This window comes from Petaurus breviceps, unplaced genomic scaffold (genome assembly GCF_028583685.1).
Source record: "Petaurus breviceps papuanus isolate PSGF00001 unplaced genomic scaffold, PetGlider_PUasm1.0 387, whole genome shotgun sequence".
In the NCBI taxonomy this organism is placed as follows: domain Eukaryota; kingdom Metazoa; phylum Chordata; class Mammalia; order Diprotodontia; family Petauridae; genus Petaurus; species Petaurus breviceps.
In genome coordinates, this window is record NW_027186308.1 from 573,599 (window position 1) to 598,252 (window position 24,654).

The 24,654-nt window shown below is 58.6% G+C and overlaps 1 protein-coding gene across 3 annotated transcripts in view; it reads right to left on the minus strand.

Moving 5' to 3' along the window:
- Positions 1 to 18,933, minus strand: part of ITGB2 (integrin subunit beta 2) — a 24,779-nt gene extending 5,846 nt beyond the window's left edge. Inside the window, exons 1-12 of one of the 3 annotated variants that reach the window (XM_069100297.1) lie at positions 18,758 to 18,933; positions 12,621 to 12,721; positions 11,238 to 11,298; positions 10,633 to 10,721; positions 9,681 to 9,864; positions 8,687 to 8,857; positions 6,952 to 7,193; positions 5,408 to 5,563; positions 4,366 to 4,461; positions 3,108 to 3,197; positions 2,632 to 2,772; positions 998 to 1,185 (exon numbers count right to left, since the gene is read on the minus strand). In XM_069100297.1, the coding sequence (XP_068956398.1) occupies positions 998 to 1,185; positions 2,632 to 2,772; positions 3,108 to 3,197; positions 4,366 to 4,461; positions 5,408 to 5,563; positions 6,952 to 7,193; positions 8,687 to 8,857; positions 9,681 to 9,864; positions 10,633 to 10,721; positions 11,238 to 11,298; positions 12,621 to 12,623 (1,421 nt within the window). In that variant the 5' untranslated portion in view covers positions 12,624 to 12,721; positions 18,758 to 18,933. Of the gene's footprint in view, positions 1 to 997; positions 1,186 to 2,631; positions 2,773 to 3,107; positions 3,198 to 4,365; positions 4,462 to 5,407; positions 5,564 to 6,951; positions 7,194 to 8,686; positions 8,858 to 9,680; positions 9,865 to 10,632; positions 10,722 to 11,237; positions 11,299 to 12,620; positions 12,722 to 18,747 lie in introns of all 3 variants that reach the window. The other 2 variants (XM_069100298.1, XM_069100299.1) reach the window with 2 other exon arrangements.
- Positions 18,934 to 24,654: the final 5,721 nt, after the last annotated feature.

A 24,654-nucleotide genomic window follows, 5' to 3' on the forward strand; every position in this document is an offset into this window, starting at 1 on the left:
CTGCCTGTGTCTCTGTCTGCCTCTCTGTTTGCCTGTTTCTTTGCCTGCCTGTCGCTCTGTTTCTCTGCCTGTCTGTCTCTGTTTGTCTCTCTGCCTGTGTCTCTGTGTCCGCCTCTCTGTTTGCCTGTCTCTTTGCCTGTTTCTCTGCCTGTCTCTCTGTCTCCTTACTCTCCAGCTCCTGTCACACCCTGCCTGGCATCAGACCTATCTGGGGATGAATCACCTCTCAGTGATGTCAGACTGGGAGCTCAGGACAGTGACCATGTGAAGCCTTTGTGGGCTGGGGGAGACTCAGAGGTGGGAGGGTCCTGTGAGGGCACTATTTCTCCTCCTTATTTATGGATGATGGAGCTCAGGCCCAAGGTCCCACAGTTGTTAATGCTCAGGCCTGGGAATGTAGCCTGAGCCTCTGACTCCCAAATTTAAACCCACGTGATGGGTGAACGTGGCGTTGAAGGCGGTGCATGGCGGCCTGCCCCCACAACGGACATTCCGTACTGTACAGTGATGGTGAGGAGGTACCCGTCACTGCAGGATGCCAAAAGAAGCTACAGGCCAACCTCAGGTTGTGAGGGGAAACCTGGAAAGTCTCTCAGTGTGGAGTCCCACCTCCAGGACCGCAGGGTCCTCCTGTCTGTCATCAACAGGATGGAGGAGGACGGGAATTCTAGCCTCAGTGCTCCCTGTCATGGGATCCTGTGCGTGTGTGAGTGTGTGTGCGTGTAGATGTGTATTGGTGTGTGTAAGTGACTGTGTGCACATACACGTGTGTCAGCGTACATGTGCACACATGTGCAGTGCATAACTGTATACATACACAGACATGCTGGGTGCATACAGCTGTGTCTGCATGCGTGTGGGTGGGTGTGCAGTGCACTGTGCATATGTGTGCAGGCATACACCTACATGTATAGGTGGCACAGCATATGTGTGCGTGTGTCTGTACACCTGTGTGCACATGTATGTCGGCATGCTCGTGTCCGAGCACGGCCCCCACCTGCAGATGCCACACTCCACGAAGCCCTTGTTGTCACAGTGCTGCCTGTTGAGCCTCTGCTCCTCACAGTCGCACTGGCAGAGTGGCAGCACCTGCACTGTGACCACATCTGTGAAGCCCAGGGCCCGGATGGTGAAGATGTTCTCCTTGACACACTCGCTGGCTGTCACTTTCACCTGGAAGGTTATCTGAGAGGAGGGAGAATCGGGGGGGGGGTGAGGCCGAGGCCAGAGATTGAGGGATGTGGGGACAGAGAAGGGGGGGGAACTCAGAGATGGGGGGAGCCCAGACACAGACAGATGGGGGAGGGGGGGGGGGGGAGCCCAGAGACAGATGGGGCAGGGCTGGGGGAGCCCAGAGGCAGACAGATGGGCCAGAGACAGGGTGAGAGCCCAGAGGCAGATGGGGCAAGGCTGGAGGAGTCCAAAGACCCCTGGAAGGAGAGAAAGGTTCAGTTTCACAGGCTCCCCAGTGGTGCAGGCTGGCCTGGGCCCTCTGGTCATTCAGATGCCTGCTCTTCTGGCCTGACCCAGGGGGACACCATTTGTCTAACTGAGGAGCAGATTCCCTCCCCTCCCTCCCGCCAGGGGCTGGTGTACTTGTTTATTTTTGTAAATTAAAAAGAACAAGTGTTCTCTTCCTCCTCCCTTCCCTAAGCCCAACCCTAGAAACAAATCTGCTGGTCATGGCTTTTTACATGGAGAAGAGCAAGGGACAGGGCCCTGCTCTCCCTCCCCCTCTAATCTCAACCAGCTCTTTCTGGGGTTTCCCAGAGGCAGCTGGCCGCGATGCTGGAGGAAGCTGGAAAGGTGAGGCCGCATCAGGAGACAAGAGGGAACCCAGGGGTGCTTCCTTGCACAAGGGAGAGGCATCCACACCTGCCGGGAGGTAGACTGCCCCCCTTCACCGGCACCAGCAAATGTCTGGGCCCCAAACTACAAGAAGTGACTTCTCCCACAGCAGAACTGCGCAGAACCCAGCGAGAGGCCAGTGGGAACAGGAAGAGGGAGGCCAAGGGCTGAGGACAAAGGAGCCCCCTTGCCAATGTCAGCACCCAGAGGGAGAAAGGATGTAGGATGCCCCTCAGAAGGCCAACCTGAGGGTGAGCTGTGCACAGCAAGGCTTTTTGCTGGCTCTGAAGCTCGGAACAATCATTGAAATTTTAAAAGAGCAAGGTGGTCTTGGTGGGCTCCTGTGGCCCATCCAGCTTAGCCCCAGACGGCAGAACCGGCCATGTGGGGTCAGGGTCAGAGGGAAGGCCCGGCGGGCTGGACCTGTCTGGTCCCCTTTCTCAGAGGACTGAGGCTGGTGACCATGAGGGGATCCTGCAGCCTGGAGCTAGGCCTGGGGGAGCTTCATCTCCCTGCTTCAGTCTCCCAAACTTCACCATGGGCATAATGCTAGCCTCAAATTTCCAGCGCTGGGGTGAGGAGAGGCTCCAGAAATGCCACTGCGGAGGTCCTGGTTGCAGGGGAGTGTATCCACAAGAGTCATTTCCCAGGGGCCGAGAGACCCCGGTTCCCAGTTTTGCCTCTGCTGTGTCTCTTCCTCCCCCAGTCGGCCTCAGAGACGGGTGGCATTCCTTTCCCTTGGCTGTGAGGCTCTAAGAGCACAGGGACGGAGGCCCTTCTTACCGGCACGTTGATCTGGACCCCGTCACAGTCCCCTTTGGGCTTGTCCAGCCCTGACTGGCCATTGCTGCAGAAGGAGTCGTAGGTGACCTTCAGAGCGTCCGGGAGGATGCTGTGTTCTACGAAGACTCTTGAGGACAGTTTCTGGGGGCAGAGAACGGATCGTCAGCAGAGATGGCGGCTGGGCCAGGGCCCCTGGCAGTGGGGGGTGCGCCCACGGACGCCTCTCAGATCTAGCTTTCTGGGGACCCGCTCTGCTAGCCAAGGGTCTCCTGGGGACTGCCCAGACGTCTGGCACGCGGAGCATGGCCATGAGAGACAGCTCTCCTGCCCCCTGGGCACCTCTGGGGACTTGGCTGGGGCTCCCAGGCAGCCTTCCTCACTAGAGAGAACGGGAAGGAAGCCAGGCGGTCCCACTGGGCTCTGTCTGACCCAAAGCACCGCCGTGCCATCTGTGCCAGCCACACAGGCAGACTTACATAGTAAGCGTTCTTAATGAGCTGCACCACGTTACTGGAGTCGTCGGACAGCTCCCCAACAGCTGACTTGGGAATGATCTCAGTGAGTTTCTGCCAATTAAGGAAAAGGACGGGTCTGTGAAGAGCCAAGTCCCCCTGCCCTGCCCCCTACACAGTGCCCTGGGGGGTGGGCAGCCCCTCCTGTCTCCCCATGCCCCAGGACCTTGGGATGATGAGGGGCTGGCCGGGGGACATTCTCCAGGCACCTGACTGGGCAACATCTCACACCCACCCACACCTGCCTCCTGGCACACACCATAAAAAATGAGGGCCTGGCGCTGGGCCGGCCTGCCCAGCCCTGCTTCCGGGGCTGTTTGCCAGCTCCCACCTCGGCTGCCCGCTGCAGACTTCCTGCTCCCCAGCACACCAGGAAGGGCTGCCTGTTCCTCCTGTGCCAGGGGGCTCCTCCCTAACCCAGCCCTGAATAATGCTACAGCCCCTCCTGGACTTGGCCTGATCTCCTGGGAAGGGGTACCTCCCTGACCCAGCTGGAACCACAGGGGAGGGGCTCTGGCACCTGCTGGACATCTGCACATCCCCTGCCTCCTGTGGCCGCTCTCTGGGGCGGCAGGGGGCCGCTGGGAACCCCAGGCTCCTCATTTGTGCAATACGGAGCTGGGGCAAGAGGCAGCTTCTGGGCAGTGGAGAAATGGTGTCCTGCCCTTGAGACCAGAGTTCAGATCCTGTCCCAGACATTCACTGGGCTCAGTTTCCTGGTCTGTGAGAGGGGGCTCCTGCTCTCAGTTCATGCCCCCCAAGTCCCTGAAGATGCTCAGTGTTAGGGTTCTGCAGCCCAAGGCAGACTCTGACCCTAAAGGCTCCTCTTCTGCCCTGAGCTGAGCTGAGCCCCTCTCCAGCCGGGCCCAAGGAGGGGTTCTGGGGGAGGGAGAGCGGCAGAGGAAACCAAACTCTCCCCTCACGGCCCTCCTCTCACAGCCCTCAGCCAGCCCAGCTCAGACTCAGTGGGGACTCCACACTGTTTTCAGTTTTTGTCAGGCTGTGGATGGGTAGGGTCTCATCTGCCCTGTGGCCCAGGTCCCCAGAGCAGTTTGGTCTTGGAGAGTTCACAGAGTGCTCAGGGCTCTCTGAGAGGGCTTTGCAACAACCCTGGGAGCCGGACTGATCACCCCGCAGCACAGAGACTGAGGCAGAAGCCAAGAGACTGCCCAGGGTCACTTCACTAACAAGCGTCTGAGGCAGGACCAGCCCCTCTACTTACTTCATATGTGGAGACCATTTTTTTGGTCACAGCAAAGATGGGCTGGATGTTGTTCTCAGCAAGCTTCTGTGCCAACTGTCCCACGGAGGGGTAGTCCTAGAGGGAGAGACAGACAGACAGAGAGGAGAGAGAAGAGACACACAGAGATAGAAATGAGAGACAGAGAGAGAGAAAGAGGATGAGGAAGAGGAAGAGGGAGGGAGGGAGAGAGGCAGGGAGGGAACATGCAGTAAGCAGGGAGCTTGTCTGGTGTCTGCCCAGACCCTCAGCCCTCAGCTTTCTCCCAGGGGATGTCAGACCATGGTGACTCTGGTTTCCACACCCCACAGACACTCCTTGAGCCCAGGAGCTCACTGGCTTCCCCTCCCAATGGTTCCCTGTGTGTGACCTGCTCCCCTGCACCAGTGCATGTTCCCTTTAGAAGCTGCCTGAGATACTGGGAGGTGGCCCAACCTGCCTAGGGTCACCCTGCCATAGAATGAGAGGCAGGACTCAAACTCAAGGCCAAGGGTCTGCACCTCCATTGCTGAGCAAATAAACATCAACACAGCTGTGGGCACAAGACCTTTTCTTCTTTTGTCCTGTCCCTTTCTATTTTTGTTGCAGTGGTGAATAGACATGATTCACAACTCCATTTTTGTTAACCTCTAACTGAAATGAGGCATTTCCTTGAATTAAGAATGTAAAAGCCCCATCATTCTGTGAAGGGCTCTATCCATAGGCTTCCCAAGGACCCAGAGAAAGGTGGAGAGCCCTGGGGTCAACAGTTGGTGTCCCCTCTGCCCCCTGGCCCTCTACCAAGACTCTATGTCTGAATACCCCTGTCTCAGTGAGACAGCTCGAGGTCATCCAGAGTTCCAAAAAGTGCATCCATTCCAGACTGGGTCCTTGACTGCCCTCATTTCTATTACAATTGACCCTTCCCTCCTCTAGGGCCATATTCCAGGATGACGCCCTTATGATGTCACCCATGCTGTCCTCAGTGCAGTCCAGGAGCCCATTGGAGAAGGAGGGTGCAGCGTGGGGGCTATAGGGCACTTACAAACTTGTTGCTGTCTTCATACATGTTGTTCCTCAGGTGACAGCGACCATCATTTGGGGTGAGGATGGCGCCAAGTTTCCCATCTCCTGCAAAATGGAAGCCGTCATCCGTGGTGTATACCAGCAGACGAGTCACATTGCGCCAGCCAATTTCATCCTGAAAAGAGTGAGGTCGTGATTTCTGGGTTTATGGACACTGGGGACATTTCTACCACCTAACCTGCCAGCCCCAAGGAACAGACGGACGGTCCGGCAGAGCCAACGTGGGGCCTTCCGTGGCTGCGCTCTGGTCCATGGGTCACACACACCTCAGCCCCCCCTTCTCTGGAGGCAGGAGGTCTTGGGTGGTCCAGCCCTCCCCAGTCCCTCTTCACACTCATGCTCCCCCTTTCTCCATGCCCTGGCTGGCTGGCTGGCATTGTCTCCTCCCTCAGCCTGGAAGCTGCTCCAGGGCCTCTGTATGCCCCATGCTTAGTTCAGTGCCTGGCACATCATAAATGCCTAGTGACTGAAGGTGTAGGGAAGAAAGGAGATGGAAGCTGGCAGGAGGGGGCTGATGAATTGTCCACATGCTCTGCTTGGCCCCTCGGGCTCCTTGAGGTGGGGGGGATGCAGGGTTAAGCGCTGGGACGCCTCAGCCTTGCCAGGAGGCGCTGGGATCCTGCCAAGAGCCCTCTGGCCTGTATTTTCTGGTAAGGGAAGGGCAGTGCCCACCTCTGGGCCACAAGAATGCATGAGTTGCCCATCTGCAGCCCCAAGGCTAGGCAGGAAGAGGTGGCAGGGAGCAAGGGAGAGGCAGAGCAGGGGCTCCAAGCCCAGGGGAAGGATAGCGCGTGCCTGGAGAGAGGGAAGGCAGCAAGCCATGGTGCCAGGGGCTCCCTGGCCAATTGCTCCTTCAATGGGCCAGAGCGCTTCTGTGGGCTGACAGCAGGAGACCCAGAGCTCAGGCCATGTCAGAGAACGCCTTCTCCCTAACTCGGGGTTGGATGTGGCCTGTGGGCACCTAGTGGTGTCTGGGGGGGGGGGTGCCAGGACAGAGGGGAAGGGAGCAGATAATACACCAGAGCAGTGGGAGGGGGAAAGGCAACCAGGAACTACTGGGGGAGGCAGGGAGACAGGCATTGTCCCTCTGAGGCACAGAGAAGGAAAGGGACTTGGGTTTGAAACTCTGAGCTATGTGACCTGGTGAGTCACTGGGGCCACAAGCCTCCTTTGTGAAATGCTGGGATGGGACCAGACAAGCACCAAAGTCCTGTCTGTGCAGCCAACACCCCATGCCCGGGCCCTAGGGTCTGACAGGGACTCCCAGACCCCACCACTGCCCGTCTCTCTTTTCTTTTGCCCACATCCAGTGTAGGCACACTCTGGCATGAGGGGCCAGTGGAGGCTTTGGCGGTCAGAAGGCTCTGCTCCTCCTTCCCACCCTCCTGCCACCACTCAGTGGGGTGCCCAACAGCAGAGGCAGCATGCCTAGGGCCACCCCGCCGGGAGCCCAGGAGCGCAGGAGGGAGGGTTGAGGTGACCTGGGCCCCTGGCTGGGCTCACCTGGCAAACAGCCACCTGCATCATGGCGTCCAGGCCCCCCTCAGGGGCATCCAGGTTTCCAGAAATGAGCTGCTTCCCGACCTCCCTCCGAAACTGGTCGGAGTTATCTGTGAGCTGTAGTACATGTTTGAAGGCAAAGGGAGGCTGGCACTGGGTGTCCTTGGTTGGGCAGGGGTGCTTCAGCTTCTCAGGGTGGGTATTGACAAAGGGCAGCACCGTCTTGTCCACGAAGGAGCCAAACCCTGTGGGGGACCAGAGCAGTGAGGCTGGATGGCCGGATGGTGCCTGGGCAAGGGAGGCCTGGGCCAGGGCACAGCCGGCTTCCAGCAGCTTGCAGAGACCTGCGCCACGGATGGGTCAGGTCCTGCAGCCCTAGAGGTCAAAGACTACCACAAAACACTCCTGCCCTCAAGGAGCCTACGTTTCACCAGCTGGGTACAATGTGCATGGAGGATCATCTGAGGGGGAACCAGGAAAGGCTTCACGGAGGAGGAGGTGTATGCCTGGGCCTCAGAGGAAGCTCTCGATTCTGAGACTGCAGGACTGGAAAAAGGCCTGGACAAAGATGGGACAGGGGAGGCAAGCTCGAGACTGTGAGCAGGGAGCTGGCCTTTTGGGGGTCCTGGCCCCTTTGGCAGTCTGCTGGTGGGGACCCAGGAGGCCTCTGAGTTGGGCCCTGAAGGCATAAAAGATTCAGAGGAGGACAGCTGAAACCAGTTAGATCGACATGTGGTTTAAAAGCCTAACCAAAGTTCGGGCTTATGGAATCTGGCTCTAGAGAAAGACCCTTAGACTGGAGAGCCTGGGGGTGGACCCCATGCGCTCTGGATGGAGGACAGGCCTTGCTCTCTGGCTGGTCCACCCATGCCCTTGGACTGGAGGGTGGACCTCACACCCTGGGGCTGGTAGGGCAGGGGCCTGCGTGTAAAGGAGCTCGGACATGTAAGTGTCAGGAGGTGTGGATGAGCTGTGGCCAGCACCTGTGAAGGGGGTGTCTTCACTGAGGAATTCGTGGGGTCAGTGAGCTACGCGCACATGGACAATGAAGTCCCTCTGAAGGTTTTTCATAAGTGACCTGGCATCTGTAACCTCTGAGTCTTTCTTTTCAAGGGCTTTGGGGGCTTCAGTTCAGGCCACCATTTACAGGGAGTAGGCCAGGGACAGGAAGAGCAAAGAAACAAATGCCTTCGGGTCTTCCTGTCCTCAGAGGCCTGGAGTCCAACCAGGAGCTTCATCTGGCCTGTGGTTCTGGCCCAACTTGAGCCTGGAAGACTGGGTGGGAGATCCCCAGAAGGGAAGGCACAAAACCACTCTGAGAGGGGGGAGAGAGATCTGAGCCGGACAGGACCTCCAGAGGTGGGGTAGAGTTTGGCCATGGGTTCAAATTCCCCCCCAGAAACTCATTAGCTACATGACCCTGGGCAAGTCATAATACCCCTCTCTAATTTAGTTTCCTCATCTATGAAATGAGGCAGATGGACTTGCTCGCCCTTAGCACCCTTTTTAGCTCAAAATCTCAGAACCCACAATGATCCTGGAAGCCCCTGGGGCTGGGTTCTATGTCCTGACGTCCTGGGCCCACTGTGACCAGCAGAGAGGAGAGCCACAGAGGGGCAGGGATGGGCCAGGCCAGCAGCTGCCAAGGACAGGGCCTCCCCTCCACGCAGACTCTGCCCCAAGACCCAGATCCTGGACTAACCCCCCGTTCTTCTCCCTGCCCCAAGCACACAGGTACCTATGCGGCCAGACTCCGTGATCTCATTTAGTGCCCTCAGCAGGTCTCCCCCAAGCTTCTTCACATTGATCAGGTCATCGTACATGGAATAGGACAGGTCCATGAGGTAGTACAAGTCAATGGGGTAGCCCTTGGCCCGGTTGAAGGTGAGGTTGAATGCTGCCGTCTGACCTAGCAGGGAAGACAAGCAGGACATTGGTCGTGCTGGGCTGTCACAGAGCCGAGGCCCCCCAGCAGTGACTCAGAGGCCTGGCTGCTCACTGGGTGCTCCTCTAAACAGGAGCATGGCTGCTTTGCTGAGGGTGCCTCCCTCGGGGCCTGCCCTCAGCTTCCTGGCACCAGCCTGTCACACACTGGAGCCGTGGAGGAAGATTTCTCTTCCCCCTTTTCTGGGCCTGTGCTGCACTGTCAGCAGCTGGGACTGAATCACTTGGGGTGAGGAGTGTGGGACCCCCCCATTCCAACACAGGACCCCGTCTTCCACACCATGGTCTCTGATAAGCCACAGAAGGGTGAACCGCCTTCCATCGGAAGCCACTGAGCCCGCAGAGTCAGCCGGTCAATAAACAGTCATTAAGGACCTACTATGTGCCAAGCACTGAGCTGACACACTCTCCCCCTCTTTTTTCCTAAGAGCCTGGGATCTGGAGGCAAAAAAGGCCTCGGATGTTGCTACTTGGGGACCCTTGGGTCAATCTTTTCTGTTCTCTGGGTCTCAGTTTCCTAATCTGTAAGATAAAGGGCTAGACTAGGTGGTTTCTGAGGCCCTGCCTTCCCCTAGCTCCCTGATCCTTTGACCTTTCTTCAGTGCCTACTGAGTGCCACACCCAGGGGAGACTGGGCATTTGGATAGGACACAGTCCTTGTTCAGAGCTTGGTCACTGGGGGTGATAGAGAACTTGGGCCCTTCTGCCCCATGGCCTGGCCTGCTCAGGGAGCCCATGGGCCTGGGGGGATCCTTGGAGGGATCTGCTGAAAGGCCCCTGAGCCCCACCTGGCCGCAGCCGGAGCTGCACATTTTGAGGAGTCAGCTGGGATCTCTTGGTGACAGGCGGATCAGGTCTTGGGCTGACCACGCTACGCGGATTCACGATGTCACTCTCCTGACAGCCGCGCTGGAGGAGCTGCTGTCGTGTGTCACAGCGAATCGAGTCGGGTTCTCCTCTTTCAGCAAAATTCTGGGGAAAGAAAACAAGAGACAGATCAGAGGGATGAGAAGGGAAAGATGCCACCAGCTGGGCCCAGCCGGGGGAAGAACTGACCTGGGTAGGACTGGGACCCCAATGAGTAGCATCAACTCTCCTCCGCCCAAAACCAACCAAAGAAACAAAACCTGCAGCCCAGGAGCCTGGGACTGGGGTAAAAGGAGGGCCCAGAGCCATCCTGAAGCCTGAGGCAGGGGGCCACACTGAAGCATTTGAGGCTGGGCCTCTGTGTCCAAGACTGGCCCTCTGTGTCCAAGGCTGGGCCTCTGTGTCCAAGGCTGGCTCACTGGATCTGGGTCCAGGTTTTCCTTTGTTTCCTTGCCAAAATTCCTCATGAGTAGCAGAAAGGAGGGCAGCCACTGGCTTAAACACTGGGGTGGTTTTCCTTTATATTCATCTCCAACTTGGGAACTGAGGCTTTCCTTTTACCTCCCTGTTTCCTCTGCTGGTCAGACCCACCACTAGCTGGGGTTCTGCCTCCATGGTGCATAGCAGGTCTGCCTGGCATGTCCCATGGCTCCATTTCAGAGGTCAGCTTTTTAAGCCTTCGCACCTCAAAGGGGGATTCTTTGAAAGCTTTCTCTGGGCTCACAGCAAAGGTTTCTGGCCCTCAGGCTGAGGATGTCTCTGGCCTTGGGCCATGAGGACCTGAAGCAGAAGGCAGAGAGGCCCTGGCAAGCCCAGAGGACATGGGTCCCTCCCCCTCCTGCCATTTTCAGAGCTGCCAGGATGATGTCTTACCAGCTTTTTACACCAGGCACAGCCGGGCCCTAACTTGATGCACTCTTGGCAGGTATTGACTTTGTACTTGGGACATTCCTGGGAAAGGACTGGAAGAGAGAACAAGGCATTCAAACTGAAGAGACTTTTCCATCCAGCCCCAGCCTGTCCCCCAGGTGGGTCTGAAGCAGCTCCTGGGACTGTTGCTCTACTCTCCCCAACCTGGAGCCCAGGAGTCTAGGCCTGGGTCCTCCCCCCTCTACAAGGACCTTATCCCTGGGGGCACAGAGGGGACCCTGCTCCGACACTCCCATTTCTGGGTCAGTCTGAGAATGTGACTCGCTGACCCCTGTGTATTTATGGTTCCAAGGGTTTTGGCTTTTCTTTTTGTTTTGGTGGACGGGGAGAACATTAAAAACAATGAAATCAAATGAATGTGTGTTGGGATGAATGAAACCCCTCTGGCCCTCAGTTTCCCAGCCTGTAACATGAGGGAGTAAACCAGATAATCGCTATGCTCTCCTCTGCTGTGCTGACCTGCTCTGGCTCTGTGACCTGCAGCTCCCCTCTGCTGGGGTTCTTCACAGCTCAAAGCAAGGGAGAAAAAAATGGGCAGTGGGACTCACCTGATGGGGGAATCAGCAGCCCCACTAGGGCTAGGATCAGGAAGCTGCCACAAGACATCACCTGTGAGACAAGAAGAGGAGCCAGTGAGACTGGGGGCCCAGACCTGGGCAGCTTTTGGCCAGCCTCGCCGGGAGGCAAAGTGGAAGCGGTGGGCCCCTGGAGAAGAGAAGTGTTTACTCACAGAATTATATTTTGGAAGAAACACCCTAATGCCACCCTAACAAGGGCATGTGATTCAGTCTGTGGGTGCTGGGAGAAATTAAGTTGCTCCAGACTGGGCAGAAAATGGAGGAAATCTGCCCAACTTTCTCATCTATGAGGACAGAAGAGCCATGGGGTATGGCAGCCCCCCAGCTCCTGAGGTGTGGTGTGAAGAACCAGGAATGACACCAGGAAAGTGGAGGTGAGGGCAAGAGCTAGCCTGGGGGAAGCGCTGAGAAGCCGAGGGCAGAGTGAGAGAGGAGGGGCCTCATTGCCAATACTGGCCGCCCCAAAATGAGGGGACATTTACAAGACTCGGCCTATAAGTCTGCCTTTCGTACCCGAAAATAAACGTGCACTCCCCTTAAAATAGTCTTCCCCACACAGCCTGACCTTTCCCTGGGTCTGAAGCACTGAAGGGTTATTCTATGACACCACAACAGGCAGACCTCTTTTAAACAGTAAATTTCCAAGCATCCTGAGTAAGCCCGATTGTCTGGCCTTTGAATCCGTGGAGCTGGTGACCGTGTGTAGCCAAACCCAGCGATGAGGAGGAAGAAGAGAAGCAGCTTCGGGCAGCTGAGGGACCATGAAGGGATGTCCCACCAGCAGCAGGGAGGGCTAACTCAGGATGCCCGGGAGCTGGCAGCCTTTCCAAACGATCCCCAAAGAAGCTGGGAGGCTCCTCAGTGGGAGGGGGTCTGCGGGGACCGGAGGGAGGGAGGGTCTCAGAACAGACTCTCCAGGCCACACCAAGTCTGCCTTGACCAGGGGAAGCCCCCAGCAAGGAAGGCTGCCCCCACTACCACCCAGAAACCACTGTGGTTTAAGGAGGCTATCTGCTTGGCACAAGTATGGTCAGGGCTGCCCCAGGGGAAAACTCCTGGAGCCCAGCAGAGGCTTAGACTGGGGCAGAGCAAGGAAGGCCCTGATTTCCTCAACCACGGACCCAAAGGCGGCCCATAATTAGACTTCATCACTGATCTCTCCACCAAAGAGCTCTCCATCAAGACTCCTTGAAAAATGCCGACAGTCTTGGGAGGGGCGTCCCCATCCCAACCCCGCTGAGGCTCTGGTCTGCCAGCACTTCAAAGACTGCCTGAGTGGACCCAGGAGAATGAGAATGGGGTGGGAGAAGGGAAAAGCCACTGTCACCAGCGGGGAGGAGTTCCAGAGTTCACCATTTTGCTTGGGGATGATTCTTGGCTTTGTCCCCAAAGTCTTCTTCTGGGCCACCTTTGGCGGGCAGGTCTGTTGCTGAGCTGGGTATGAAGGTCCAAATCTAGGATTTAAGGGAGGCAGGTGATGCAAAGTCACCAGCCTCACTTTCTCCTCCTGAGCCGGCTGGGTGCAATGGTGATGAAGATTCAAGTTAAGCTCTATCCCAGGTTTCAGTTGGACTGAGGCAACACCCATTCAGTGATTGAGGCTTAATAAGAAATGAGGCAGAGAAAAGCCTCTTAGTAAGAAAAAAAAAAATTGATTTGGGAGGGGTAGACCCTCAGGGTTTCTGGCTAAAATGGAAACAGTTGCTATTTACATTCATTCTAAGTAGGGCTTGGAGGGGACCTATTGTAGGCCAATCAATGGGAGCCAGAGTGGTTTGGGGTTAAGGTTGTTTTTTTTAAGAAAAAAAAATTTCAGAGATTAAAAAGAGAACTCAGCTCCCAGTCAATTCTGCCTTGCTGTGGGGGAGGAAAGAAGAGAGACAGACAGAGACAGACAGACAGACAGACAGACAGAGACAGAGACAGGGGGAGAGACAGAGAGACAGAGAGAGAGAGAGAGAAAGAGAGAGACAGAGACAGAGAGAGACAGAGAGAGAGAGACAGAGAGGTAGGAATGCAAAGGAGGGAGGAGGCTGAGTGAGAGAGGGACAGGGACCCACCCAGAGCCACACAGCCTGCAAAGGGCAACTGACTATACATGGCTTGCTACCATCATATCAAAATTCATCTCAATTCCACAAGCCTAATGGGTGCCAGAACTAGGCATCCAGAGACATTAGTGAAAGTCCCTGCCCTCAAGGGACAGTGATCCCAGAGAGCTCAGGGGGGAGAGAGAAATGGCAACTGGCTGTGGCTGGTGGGGACTGAAGGTGGCCTGAGTACACAGACTAGGTCAGCCTCCACCAGGCCTTCCTGGCCCAGGCCAGTCTTGTAGTTTTTCCTAACTGGGCCCCATCTCACTCCCACAGATGCTGTTCCAAGACATCAGGAGGCCCTGGTCCTGGCCCCTGAACTTCCAAGGAAGATGAGCCTGGGACGCAGCTGCATCTGTCACTTAGCTGCCTACAGCGGTCTCCTTGGTTCTCTCCCTAGGACTCGTCAGCTCAGCCCAGCCTAGCCTGTGGCTGCCAGCAGCTGCTTCCTGCACCCAGGCCTCGGGGGAGAAGGCTCCTGCCTATGTCATCTGCGTGGTTTTCTGGTGTAGGTGACGGTTTCCTGCTGAGCAGTCCACATGCCCTCTGGTCTCCCTTTTGGTCAGAATGTGTACTAGGGCTGGGCTGACTGGGCTTAGCCCCAGGAGTCCCAGAGTGGAGCAAAGCTGACACAGTCCCATGGCCATGTCATCTGTGTCCAGGGGGCAGGCAGGGGCGCTCTGGGCTCAAGGATGCCAAGCCACGGATTCTTGGGGAGGTGCCCCGGGGCTAAGCGGGGGCCACGTGACCACCCTCAGCTGGATCTGTGATCTGACAGGACGTGTGCACCCATGCAAACGGGCCTCTTGTGACACGCACAGGTGACCACTGGGGCAGCAAAGGTGGAGTCACGCACAGAGCACTGAACGTGCAGGCAGGAGCCCTGCCTCACACCTTGCCACCTGTATGAGCCTGGGCAAGGCGCTGTGTCTCCGCGGCCTCCACGGCCGTGGTAGCTCTCTCTCGCTGCAGCCTCACATCCCATGGGGAGGACACCGCAGCTCTCTTTGCCGTGTAGCAGGACAGTGCCAGAGAGGCACAGCTGGATTCTGGCAGACTCGGGATTTGAATCCAGTTCTCTCCCACCCTTGCTTGCGTTCAGGGCTTATTTGTGTGGAGCCTGACTTTATCTGGAGGAAGTCATTCCAGTTTTGTGATAGATCCCCTCTTTTCAAAGGTCACTGACACCTCAGGCCTTAAGAGAAAAAGGCAGAGCACAGGCAGTCCTATGAAAGAAGTCTCCAGATCACTAATGACATCACCCCAAAGATTCTTCTCACCCCCACCAAGCTTCTGACCGAAAGGAACCATGAGCTTAGTCAATACTGGAGGCGCTGAGGAAAGACAGGCACACTGATGCATTGTTGGTAGAGTGGGCACTTCCAGAAAGCAATTTGGAATTATGCTCTAATTACGAGAAAATGACTAATCTGTCCATCTCCCTTGGCCAAGAGATCCCATGACTAGACATCTGGCCCAAAGAGGTTGGACAGGAAGGTTTCATATCCACCAACATACTCCTGAGAGGACCACAAGGGTGCCACTTCCTTAAACACAACTCCTGACATCATCCCTTCTTCCCTCAGGCCTCCTAAGCCTGCTCTTGTCCTCTACCAGGCAGCCTCTGACATGGCCCCCACCATGAGCCTGGGGCTCCAACCAGGCTGCCTGGGTCTGGACACAGCCCTGGGCCCTTTCATTCTCCCCTAACATCTCGCTTGCACAAACCCTTTCTCCTCTGCTGAAGCCTCCCCCACTTCTGCTCTTGCCCTCCTGGCACCTCGGGACACCTCAGTCATTCTCTACCGCTGACCTGTCCTGGTTCTCCTCGGCTGACTGCCCGGCTTGTGCATTATCTCAGGTGCTGGTGTCAGAGGTGGAGGGGCCACGGTGGTGACAAGAGGCACTGGTGTGTATGTGTAGGGGACTCTGTGAGTGGGTGAGTCTGGTGCCGCCCATGGCAGGGCTGGCTTGGAAAGCCGGAGTAGCCGCTAGTCTGAGGGAGCTGCCTGAGACCCTCTCTCCCCAACAGAGCCAGAGCCAGGCCCAGGCCAGTGGGGACAGGCTGTGCTCCCTCTGCTCATTCTGCTGCCGAGGCCTTTCTTTGTTTAGGTCCCTTGCTTGAAGGGCCCCAGCTCCCAGACAGACCCCAGAATCATTGCACCAGAATCAGACAGAGCCCAGCAAGCACTCAGAGCTCTTTGCGGCCCCCCTTTGGCGGCTGGCCCCAGGTACGCTGGGGCCTCTAACAAAGCCACATTTCCTTTGGTTGGGAATCTGCCCCAGCCTCCTCTGGCCCCTTCAGCCACCTCCCCATGGCGTGGCCTCTGGGCTCAGCCCTTCCCTGGCTGCCTTGCTCTGGGCACTCTCCAGCTGGCCAATACCCTTATAGCAGGCCGTGCCAGAGCAGAGACCCCAGGTACACACTCGGCTTGGATAACCTCTCCCCTACGCCCAATGCTTGGATACAGAAGGAAGGAGAAGAATAAATGGGCACCTCCAACCCCAAGGGCACGAACTGTACCTATGAGACCCTGGCAAAGGCAGTCAGACCCCTTCAGACTCAGTTTCCCCATCTGTAAACCTGAACAGGCTGGATCCAGTGTCTGAGCCATTCTGGGCGCAGATCCAGGATCTCCCAGCAGGGCACCTGGCCACAAAGGAGGGCTGGGATGCACTTCTAGTCCTATGAATGCCAACCCTCTGCTCCAGACTTGAGGATGCACATGCTTGCCCAGCAGAGACCATCTCTCTGCTATGGCTCATTCTATCTGGGGGGTCAGCAGCACAAACCAGGGTATCAGAAAGGCTTAGGGGGCTGAGACAGATGCCCGGGTCCCTGGGTTTGTGCTTGTAGTGGGGGGGATGGAGGAGACCTTTACCTCGGGCGTGGGGGAGTCCCCAGTAGATCCCAAGGCCCCACAAGCCCTGGAGTGGCTGTGACTTTGGAAGTCATGTGCCATTATGTGGGGGAAGCCCGAGCATCCACGGCTGATACGTGGGGGAGTCTGACTGTCTGTGGCTGATATGTGGGGGACCAGGGTAGGGGGAAGACTCCCCGGAAGCCTGACTGTCCACAGCCAATATGTGGGGATGTGTGGACAGATGGCGCCAATGCTCCCAAGGGACGTGGCAAGTGCCCTCCTCACTGGCCTTGTCCAGCCTCGCTTGGGATTCGAGGGCAACGTTTCTGGAGCACCCTGTCCTCCCCCAATGGCCCTGGGCTCCCAGGCCGGCCAGGTCAAAGCATCCACTGCTTGCTTTCTCTGGACTGCGGCTGGACACTGAGTCACGAGGGCCGGCGTCTGCCCCTTCAATGTGCTGGGGTCAGCACAACCCAGCCTGCCCCGGTGCTGCCTAAAGAGGAGACACCTGCGGGCTGAGAGGCCAGTGGGCAGGCTCCGCTAGCTTGGAGAGCTGGCCATGAGCATTTATTAAGCACTACTACATGCCGGGCACTGTACTCTACAACAGCTCTGGGAGAAGGCGCTGTTACTGCCCCTAATCAACACTAAGGACACTGAGGCAGGGGAGTGGCCGGCCCTGGGACCGGAAGCTAGGAAGAGCCTGAAGCTAGACTTGGACTTGTGTCTTCCTGACTTCCTCCCAGCTGTGAAGTAAGTGGCAATCTGTGTCAGTGAAGGGACTTCCAAGATCACAAAAGGCCTGGCGCTAGGAGGGACCCCGGCTTACATATAAGGACACTGAGGCCCAGGGAAGAAAAGGGACTTGTCCAAGGTTACCTGGGCAGGCAGGAGTAGGAGCCAGGCACCCTCCCTGTCAGGGATGCCCCTATGGGGGCTCAGGAGTTTCTGGAGAACTCAAGCTCCCTGTTCTCTAGACCCAAGACTTTCATTTTAGCTCTTGGACCGGAACCTTGGTCCCTTGGTCCGGGGAACACAGCACAGGAGGTCGTTCCCATGTCCTCGCCCGGGGCTTCACCCTCCCCAAGACCCCATGTCGCTCTGCTGGGGATCGCGGTCCTCTGCTTCAATCCCCCCCACGCCCCATCTCGCTTGGCCTCGGCCTCCATCGGGCCCTTCCCAGGCTGGGGGAGCCAGCCCTCCTCCACTGGTCCTGCCACCCTCCCTCCCTGTGGCCTGGGCTGCTTCCCCTAGCGCCTTCACTTCCTGGATGGAGCTTGTGGTCAGATAAACTATCTCTGACTCAGTGAGGGGGAGGTCACCGGGGGAGCAGGGGCTGGCAGAGAATGAGGCCAGAGCCTTGTGCCCTGGGCAAGTCGCTGCCCTCGGGTCTCAGTTTCCTTTGGCTCTGCCACCTGCCACGCCCTGGCAGCCCCCCCCCCCCCCAGCATTGATCCAGGGCCTCCCCTCCTCCTCCTGCAGGCAGCCCCAGGGCCTAGCCCCGACTCTCTCTGGATGGAGGCCTGGCTGTGCACAGTAGGCACCTCCCAACACTGACTGAGACTTCAGCTCCCTACAAGAACTAGGGGCTGGTCTGCATGGCCCAGGGGGTCAGTTCTCCCCCGGCTTCCAGGGCCAGACCAGTATTGCACAAGCCTTGAAGCCGCAGGAAGAAGCCGGCTCTGGCTCTGCCAGGGGCTGAGGGGTCTGGGACGGCCACTTCCCTCACTGGACAGCTGAGCCTCCAGTGGCGGGACCCCGTGTCCCAGGGGCCCTGCCATCCCTGGGACCCAGGCTGGGGTGCCACCCAGCTCCTAGTCACTGTCCCTCACTGCCCTCTGGGCTCCCATCGAGCTGTAAGGGTCAAGCTCCTGCTCTGGCCCTCAGTTTCTCCACATGTATAAAAGGAGGTGTTGGTCTAGATCCCACCTGAGATGGGGTGTGAGCCCTGTCCCCTCGAGGGCTGAGCAGAACATGCAGGGGAGGTTTCTTTTTGGGGGTTCAGCTCAGGCCTCTCGGGGCTCCTTCCCTGGGGCTCCCTCCCTGGGACTATCCAGTTGAGTCTCTCATGTGAAAGGCTGAAGGGCCTGGGCTGTACCCACTGCGCCTCCCCCCCTCCAGCACTGGTTCCCATTGCCTTCCCAGTGAAGACTCCCCAGGGGTATGTCCAGCTGATCCCAGACACCCCCCCCACACACACTTCGAGGCATTACAGGAAGGGGAGGCAGGCAGCAGAACTGCCTGGGCAGAGGTGGGAGAGCCTGCGGCCCACCCAGACCAGGATGCTTCCCAGGGCCCCCCTGCCTCCCTCTGGGGAAGACTCTCCGATTTGGGGGTGGGCCAAAGAGGGCATAGCCTGGCACCTTCCCTCCCATCCGCAGGCTGCCAGCCCCCTGGGCATCACCTCAAGGTGCCAGCTTGGGAGGACGGAGCCCCTGCCCAAGGAGGCAGTTGCAGGGTCCCCCCTCAAGGGGTGGCTCCTTCTCTGCCCCCAGAGCCCTCCCCAAAGATGATGCCACACACCTAGTCTCACCTGAAGTCTCCTCTCTGCCCAGAGGACAGACTGCCAGCTGCACAGCTGATGTGGACTGGGCCTGGATTAGCTGCAATCTGGACAGAACCAGTCCTGGCCCATCCCCAGAGGAAGGGCTGTGCTTCAGGTCTCTGTGCTGAGGGCTGGTTTGGTGTTTCCCAAGCACAGAGGAAGTAGAACCCAGAAAGTGTGGGCGGGGGAGAGAAGAGGAAGCTGCCCCGCACACCCAGGCCTAGCCCCAGCATTCTGAGAGAAGTGGGGGAGAACAGGCGGGTCCCAGGCCCCTTGTTCCTGCCTTCAAAGACTGAGGCTGAGCTGACTAGACCTCAGAGGCTTGCAGGCCAACAGCACCTGGCATCTACAGTAGGTCCCACATCTAGACTCTGCTTGCATACCTCCACTGATGGGGGGCTTACTACCTCTCAACACTGCCTCGGTCAGCTTTTCTCCTAGGAAGATGGTGCTATCCATCGAGCCTGACCCCTGCTGACCGTCTGTCCGGACACAAATCACCGAAAGCTGTTTATGCTGGACGCTGGGGCCCTCTCTGTCCCTCACCTGGCAGGGCAGCAAGGGTGGCCTTGCTCTCTTTAAGGCTATCAAGGTAAAAAGGCTCTGAGTGTGAGCCCAGAGTGGGACAGGTCTGTAGTGGGAGGCCCAGCCTGGCCTCTCCCCTGAGATCTGATCTGGGACCCCAGAACCTGAAGCAAGGTTCTGAAGCATACGGGAGCTGGCTGCCAGCTCTCTGCCTACGCTCTGGTGCTGGTGCTGGGGCTGAGGGCTCAACTCCCACCAGGCAGCATCTGCTCAGGGACCGGCTCAGTCCCTACAACGTGGCAGCCACTCAGTACCCAGCCCAGTGCCCATCATGCGACTCTCACTCAGTGCCCAGCCCAGAACTCACAGCACAGCGCCGACTGTGCGTATTTCCGCCCTCGCCCCCCTGGGCACAGGCAGCCCTGCTGGCCCTGAAGATGAGCTTCCTTTAGCTGCCCATAGGACCCAGAGCTGGACCAAAGGGGGAATCCACACAAAGCACTGTTCCACCGACAGAAGCATCAAACAGGAGGCATGGATGCCGGCCCCAGGCCATCCCCATAGTCAGCCCAGGAGCGAAGCCCTCTTCTGGGGTTCTGGGTCCCAGCATGGGGGCAGAAGCAGCCCTTCGAAAGTCTCTGCCGACACATGAAAGCTGGACAGTCTGGGACACAGGCTGGTTCTGAGCGGAGCTGGAGCTCTTCCTGCGGCAGCAGCAGCTCTGCAGGTCGGAGCACTGGAGGCGGGAGCTTCTCTGGGCTGGTGATGTCAGTCTAGGCCGGGGTCTGGTCAGGGGCCAGCCCAGGAAGCATTACCAGGTCTGGCCCCCCGAGGGCAGGGCAGACTCCTGTGGCTTGGCCCCACCAGATCCCAGAGTACCAGGGGCTCCTGGGGCGCCAGGATGATCAGGCTCCATGGAGGGGTTAACCTCAGACCCGGCTGAGGTCCACAAAGCTGCCTTTTCTCTCCAGTCTGGTCAGGAAAGACAACCCTCCTTCTGGGCTTGTCCTGACTCCTCTGGACTTTTTGGGGTCAGCATGGGACCACAGCAAACAGAAAGGGCTCTCCCTCTGGGCGCCCGGTACACAGGGGCACCACAGGGGCCACCCTGGGGAAGGCACCCTCTTGTTCCAGGTGGACCCCACATCCTGGGATCCCTCTGCCCAGGGCTTGGCTGGTCCCAGCCACAGGAACGCCTCGCCTGCTGAACAGGACCCCAAGGGAAAGGGGGTTCTCTCATCAGCCCATGGCTGAGTAGGGCAGAACCAGGGGTGGGGACAGTGCCCTGAGAAGAGGGGCAGCAGCTGGGCCCCCACAAAGAGGCCTGGCCTTGATGGGTCCAGGAGCCACCACAGGCAGAGGCGAGCTGGCAGGCCTCTCCTGGGGCCAGGAGCTGAGTGTTCTCAGGAGCCAGCTGGGGCCTTCTGCTTCCTGAGGAGAGCCGGGTGTGCTGGCTAGCACCGACCCTGGCCAAGGTGATGCCCTCGGCCCCTGCCCCCATCACCCCTCTGTTAGGGGCCCCTTTCTTGTGTCTCTGGGAGACTTTGCCCACTCCTCGAGCTCCACAGCCTCCTGGAAACGCTCCCAGAAAAGCCCCTCAAAGTGCCGGGAGGCTGGCCAGGCCTCCCCTATCCTGACCGGTCCCAAGTGCAGGACTTGGTCTGGCTCTGCTCAACCACATTTTGTGAGACCTGGTCCCGTATCTTAGCTCATCAGTCAAGAAATCAGTCACCAATCACCTACTATGTGCTGAACCTTGGACCAGGCCCTCAAGTGGGGCACATTCTCTGGGCCCTCGGGACAGCCCATACGGAGGTTGGTGAAACCGATTACACTAGAATGCACACACGGGAATTTGGGGCATCCGAGAAAGCAGTGCCTGGTGGGGACTGGCGCAGCAGGGAGGGCAGTGCCAGCTGAGGGAGGGGGCAGTACCAGCTGAGGGAAAAGGCAGAACCAGCTGGGGGAGGGGAGGGAGGGCAGTACCAGCTGGGGAAAGGGCAGTACCAGCTGGAGAAGGTGGAAGTACCAGCTGGAGAAGGTGGAAGTACCAGCTGGGGGAGGGGGCAGTACCAGCTGGGGGAAGGGAAGGAGGGCAGTACCAGCCGGAGAAGGTGGAAGTACCAGCTGAGGGGAGAGTCATGCTCAGGAAGCACTTCATGTGAAGGTGATCCTTGGGCTGGACCTTGAGAGGAGCCAGGGCTCAGGGGGAAAGGCCAGAGCAGACCAGAGGGCACCCTCAACCTGGCCTTCAGCAAAGACACCAGCTCAGCAGCTCTCCTGGGTACCAAGCAGCACACTAGCATCTCTGTGTGGGCCAGCACAATCAGCGGCCTCCAAACTATTCCCAGGGTGTGCCCTGGGCCCCTCGGAGCCTCCTGCCACCGTCAGTCCAACGAACCGTCCAGCCTTCATCCAGGATGTTGGTGACAGTGTCCCAGAGGCCAGGGCCAGCCACCATCCCCGGGCGCTCCACCCTAGACCCCAGTCAACAGTAATGACTGCCCTGGGTCAAGGTGGGTGGTCTAGCAGGGCACAGACAGACAAGGGACCATGGGGGGTAGGGGTGGACTAGGAAAGGCCCCGCAGAAAGTGGTAACAACCCCTGGGGTAGACAACAACATGTCTACCGTGCCCCCCAGTAATGTGCGGCCCCCCCCCACCCCCCCCGTGAGCCCTGTGGGGCTCCCAGAGCTGGCCCGTGCCCCTGGCTGTATCTGCAGGGCTGCCCTGCCCTGCTGGGTGTCAATCATGCACTCACTGGCCAGTGGGGTGGGGGCCGCCTGAGGCTCCACCAGGGAAGCCACCCTCACACAACCACACCTCCTTCCAGGAATAAAATGTCCTGGCTCTTCTTTCCTCTGGGTCTCTCTCAAGATGCTTCTTGATGGACTGATCCACTAAGAGTCTCTTGTGTGCCGGGCACTGCACCAACCCCGTCATCCCCATTCACTGTCTCTCTGATCTCTGAGCGTCCAGCTGTCCAGCTCGGAGCCAGTGGCCAGGGCCCCAGTCCCACTCTGGGCCAAGGCCCGGGCTGCGCTCTAAGGGGCGCTGGGCCTCCGGCCAGGCAGAGGGCTCTCCCTGTCTCCAGAACTCATCCCGGTGTGCCCAGAAGGGTGCGGTCACTCAGAGGCCCTTTACACAGATGACGCCCCAGAAAAGGAACGTTCAAGTCACGCATTTTCTTTTTTAAATGTCCATCAACCAATCACTTTATTTACTTATCAAGCATCAGGAACTGTGCTGTGAGGTCTTTTATTTACTCATGCTTAGTTTCCAACATTCACCTCCACCCCAGGACAGTGGGCCTGCTGAGCGCCCCAACATCCTAGGGCAGGATGGGGGCCTGTGCATCTCATCGATTGCCAGATTCTTTCCTTTCTTCGCCCCCGGGTTGTACAAGGGCAATTACACAACCTCCTGAAGGACAGGACTCCGCCCCAGACTTTGCCTCCACCCTAGACTTTCCCTCCACCCTTTTCAAAGGTGGTGCTTCTAACCACCCCACCCCCCCATCTACCCTCTCCCTAGGGCACATGCTTTCAGGGTGGGCTAGCCTTAGACTTCTTCCTGGACACTGCCCATGGCCTGAGGACTGGGGACCAAGGAGGGAGGATCTCCCCCTCCCCCTGCCCTGACCCTGGCTGAGGCCCCCCAGGGGCAGGGCAGGCTGGGGGCTGAGTCTGAATGACTCCCCAGGGTTTCTGGGGGGGGGGCCTCTAGCACCGAGCCTGACCCCCTTTGCATCTTTCCATTCCCTCAGGCACAGCATCCCACACACAGCAGGCGCTAAATAAATGTTTGTAGCCTTGAATCTGGAAGAAGCCAGGCTGACCAGGAGATAGGAGTGCCTCTCTGCTGGATTCTGGAAGCCTTAATAGAGACCTACTGTGTGCCAGGCACGCATCCCTGGGAATGGAAAGGAGTCCCCCTCCTGTGGCCTGCATAAATGCTTTAGCCTGGACTCTCTCCAGAGTTCTGGAGCCCACCCAGCACAGCTGCCCCCCCCCCCGCCTCACTCCCGCCTATCCTGGGGTCTGTGCTGGGGTGCTCTGCTTGTCTGGACCCCAGCCAGGGGAGGGCCAGGGCACCAGGGGAGTGCCAGGGGAGCACTGGGGCACCAGGGAGCCAAGGGAGCCAGGGGAGTGCCAGAGGAGCACCGGGGCACTAGGGAGCCAAGGGAGCACCAGGGGAGTGCCAGGGAGCCAGGGGAGCGCCAGGGGAGCCCCAGGGAGCCAGGAGAGTGCCAGGGCACTGGGGGAGGGTTAGGGAGCTGGGGGAGTGCCAGGGGGGCGTCAAGGGAGCACCAGGGAGCCGGGGGAAGGTTAGGGAGCCGGGGGAGTGCCAGGGCACCAGGGGAGCACCGGGGCACCAGGGAGCCAAGGGAGCCAGGGGAGCGCCAGGGGAGCCCCAGGGAGCCAGGAGAGTGCCAGGGCACTGGGGGAGGGTTAGGGAGCTGGGGGAGTGCCAGGGAGCCAGGAGAACCCCAGGGGAGCACTGGGGCACCAGGGAGCCAAGGGAGCCGGGGGAGCGCCGGGGCACCAGAGCTGGTACTCCCAGGGCTCAGGCTCTGCCAAAGCTCTTGGCCTTTTTTTCACCTGTGGAATTCCTTCCTTTCCAGCGCCCCCCTCCCCTGTGCCCACCTCTAAGGGCAGATGCCTGGGTGCCCTGCCAGCATGGCTCTCACAAGGGAGGTATGGGTGTAGGTGCCCCCAGACGGCCCTGTCCTCCCCTGGACCAGCCAGCCCTGACCCCGTGGGGAAGGGGTGAGAGCTGGGGACTCTGGGGGCTGGGCTCACTTTCCTTCCTGCTTTCCACATGGATGAGGGGGGGGGCAGGGGGCGCTGGCTTAGGCGACAAAACCTGATGAAAACAGGAACTGCCCCCACCTGCTACTCCCTGCTCTCGTCACTCGAGGCTTGTGCAACAGGACTGGGGGGGAGGCCAGGGAAAAGTTACCTCAAGAGGCCGGCTGCAGGGTTAGGGCCCCTAAAAATGAGGGGTCAGGCGGGCTGAGCCCACCCAGCAAAAGCTACCAGTGTACAGGACTTACTCAGGGCCCCACCTGTCAGCCCCCAAAAGATGGCCTGTGAGCGCTAGAAACGGGAGGAAACAGGGTGTCTGGTGGTGTGCAAGGGCAGGAGAGCAAAGTGAGGAGAAAGGGGTAGCGCCAGGGCTCAAACCAAGTGCCCGGGCCTGGGGAAAAAGAAGCCAGAGAAGAGCTTGACACTGAACAGCCACGCGGGCCTGCAGGGCTCCCAGGCAGAACCCAGGCAGACAAACTTCCCACACACACCGAGACAAGCTGATCGGGCCAGACACAGACGGGGCGTCACAGCCGGGCCAGACACAGACGG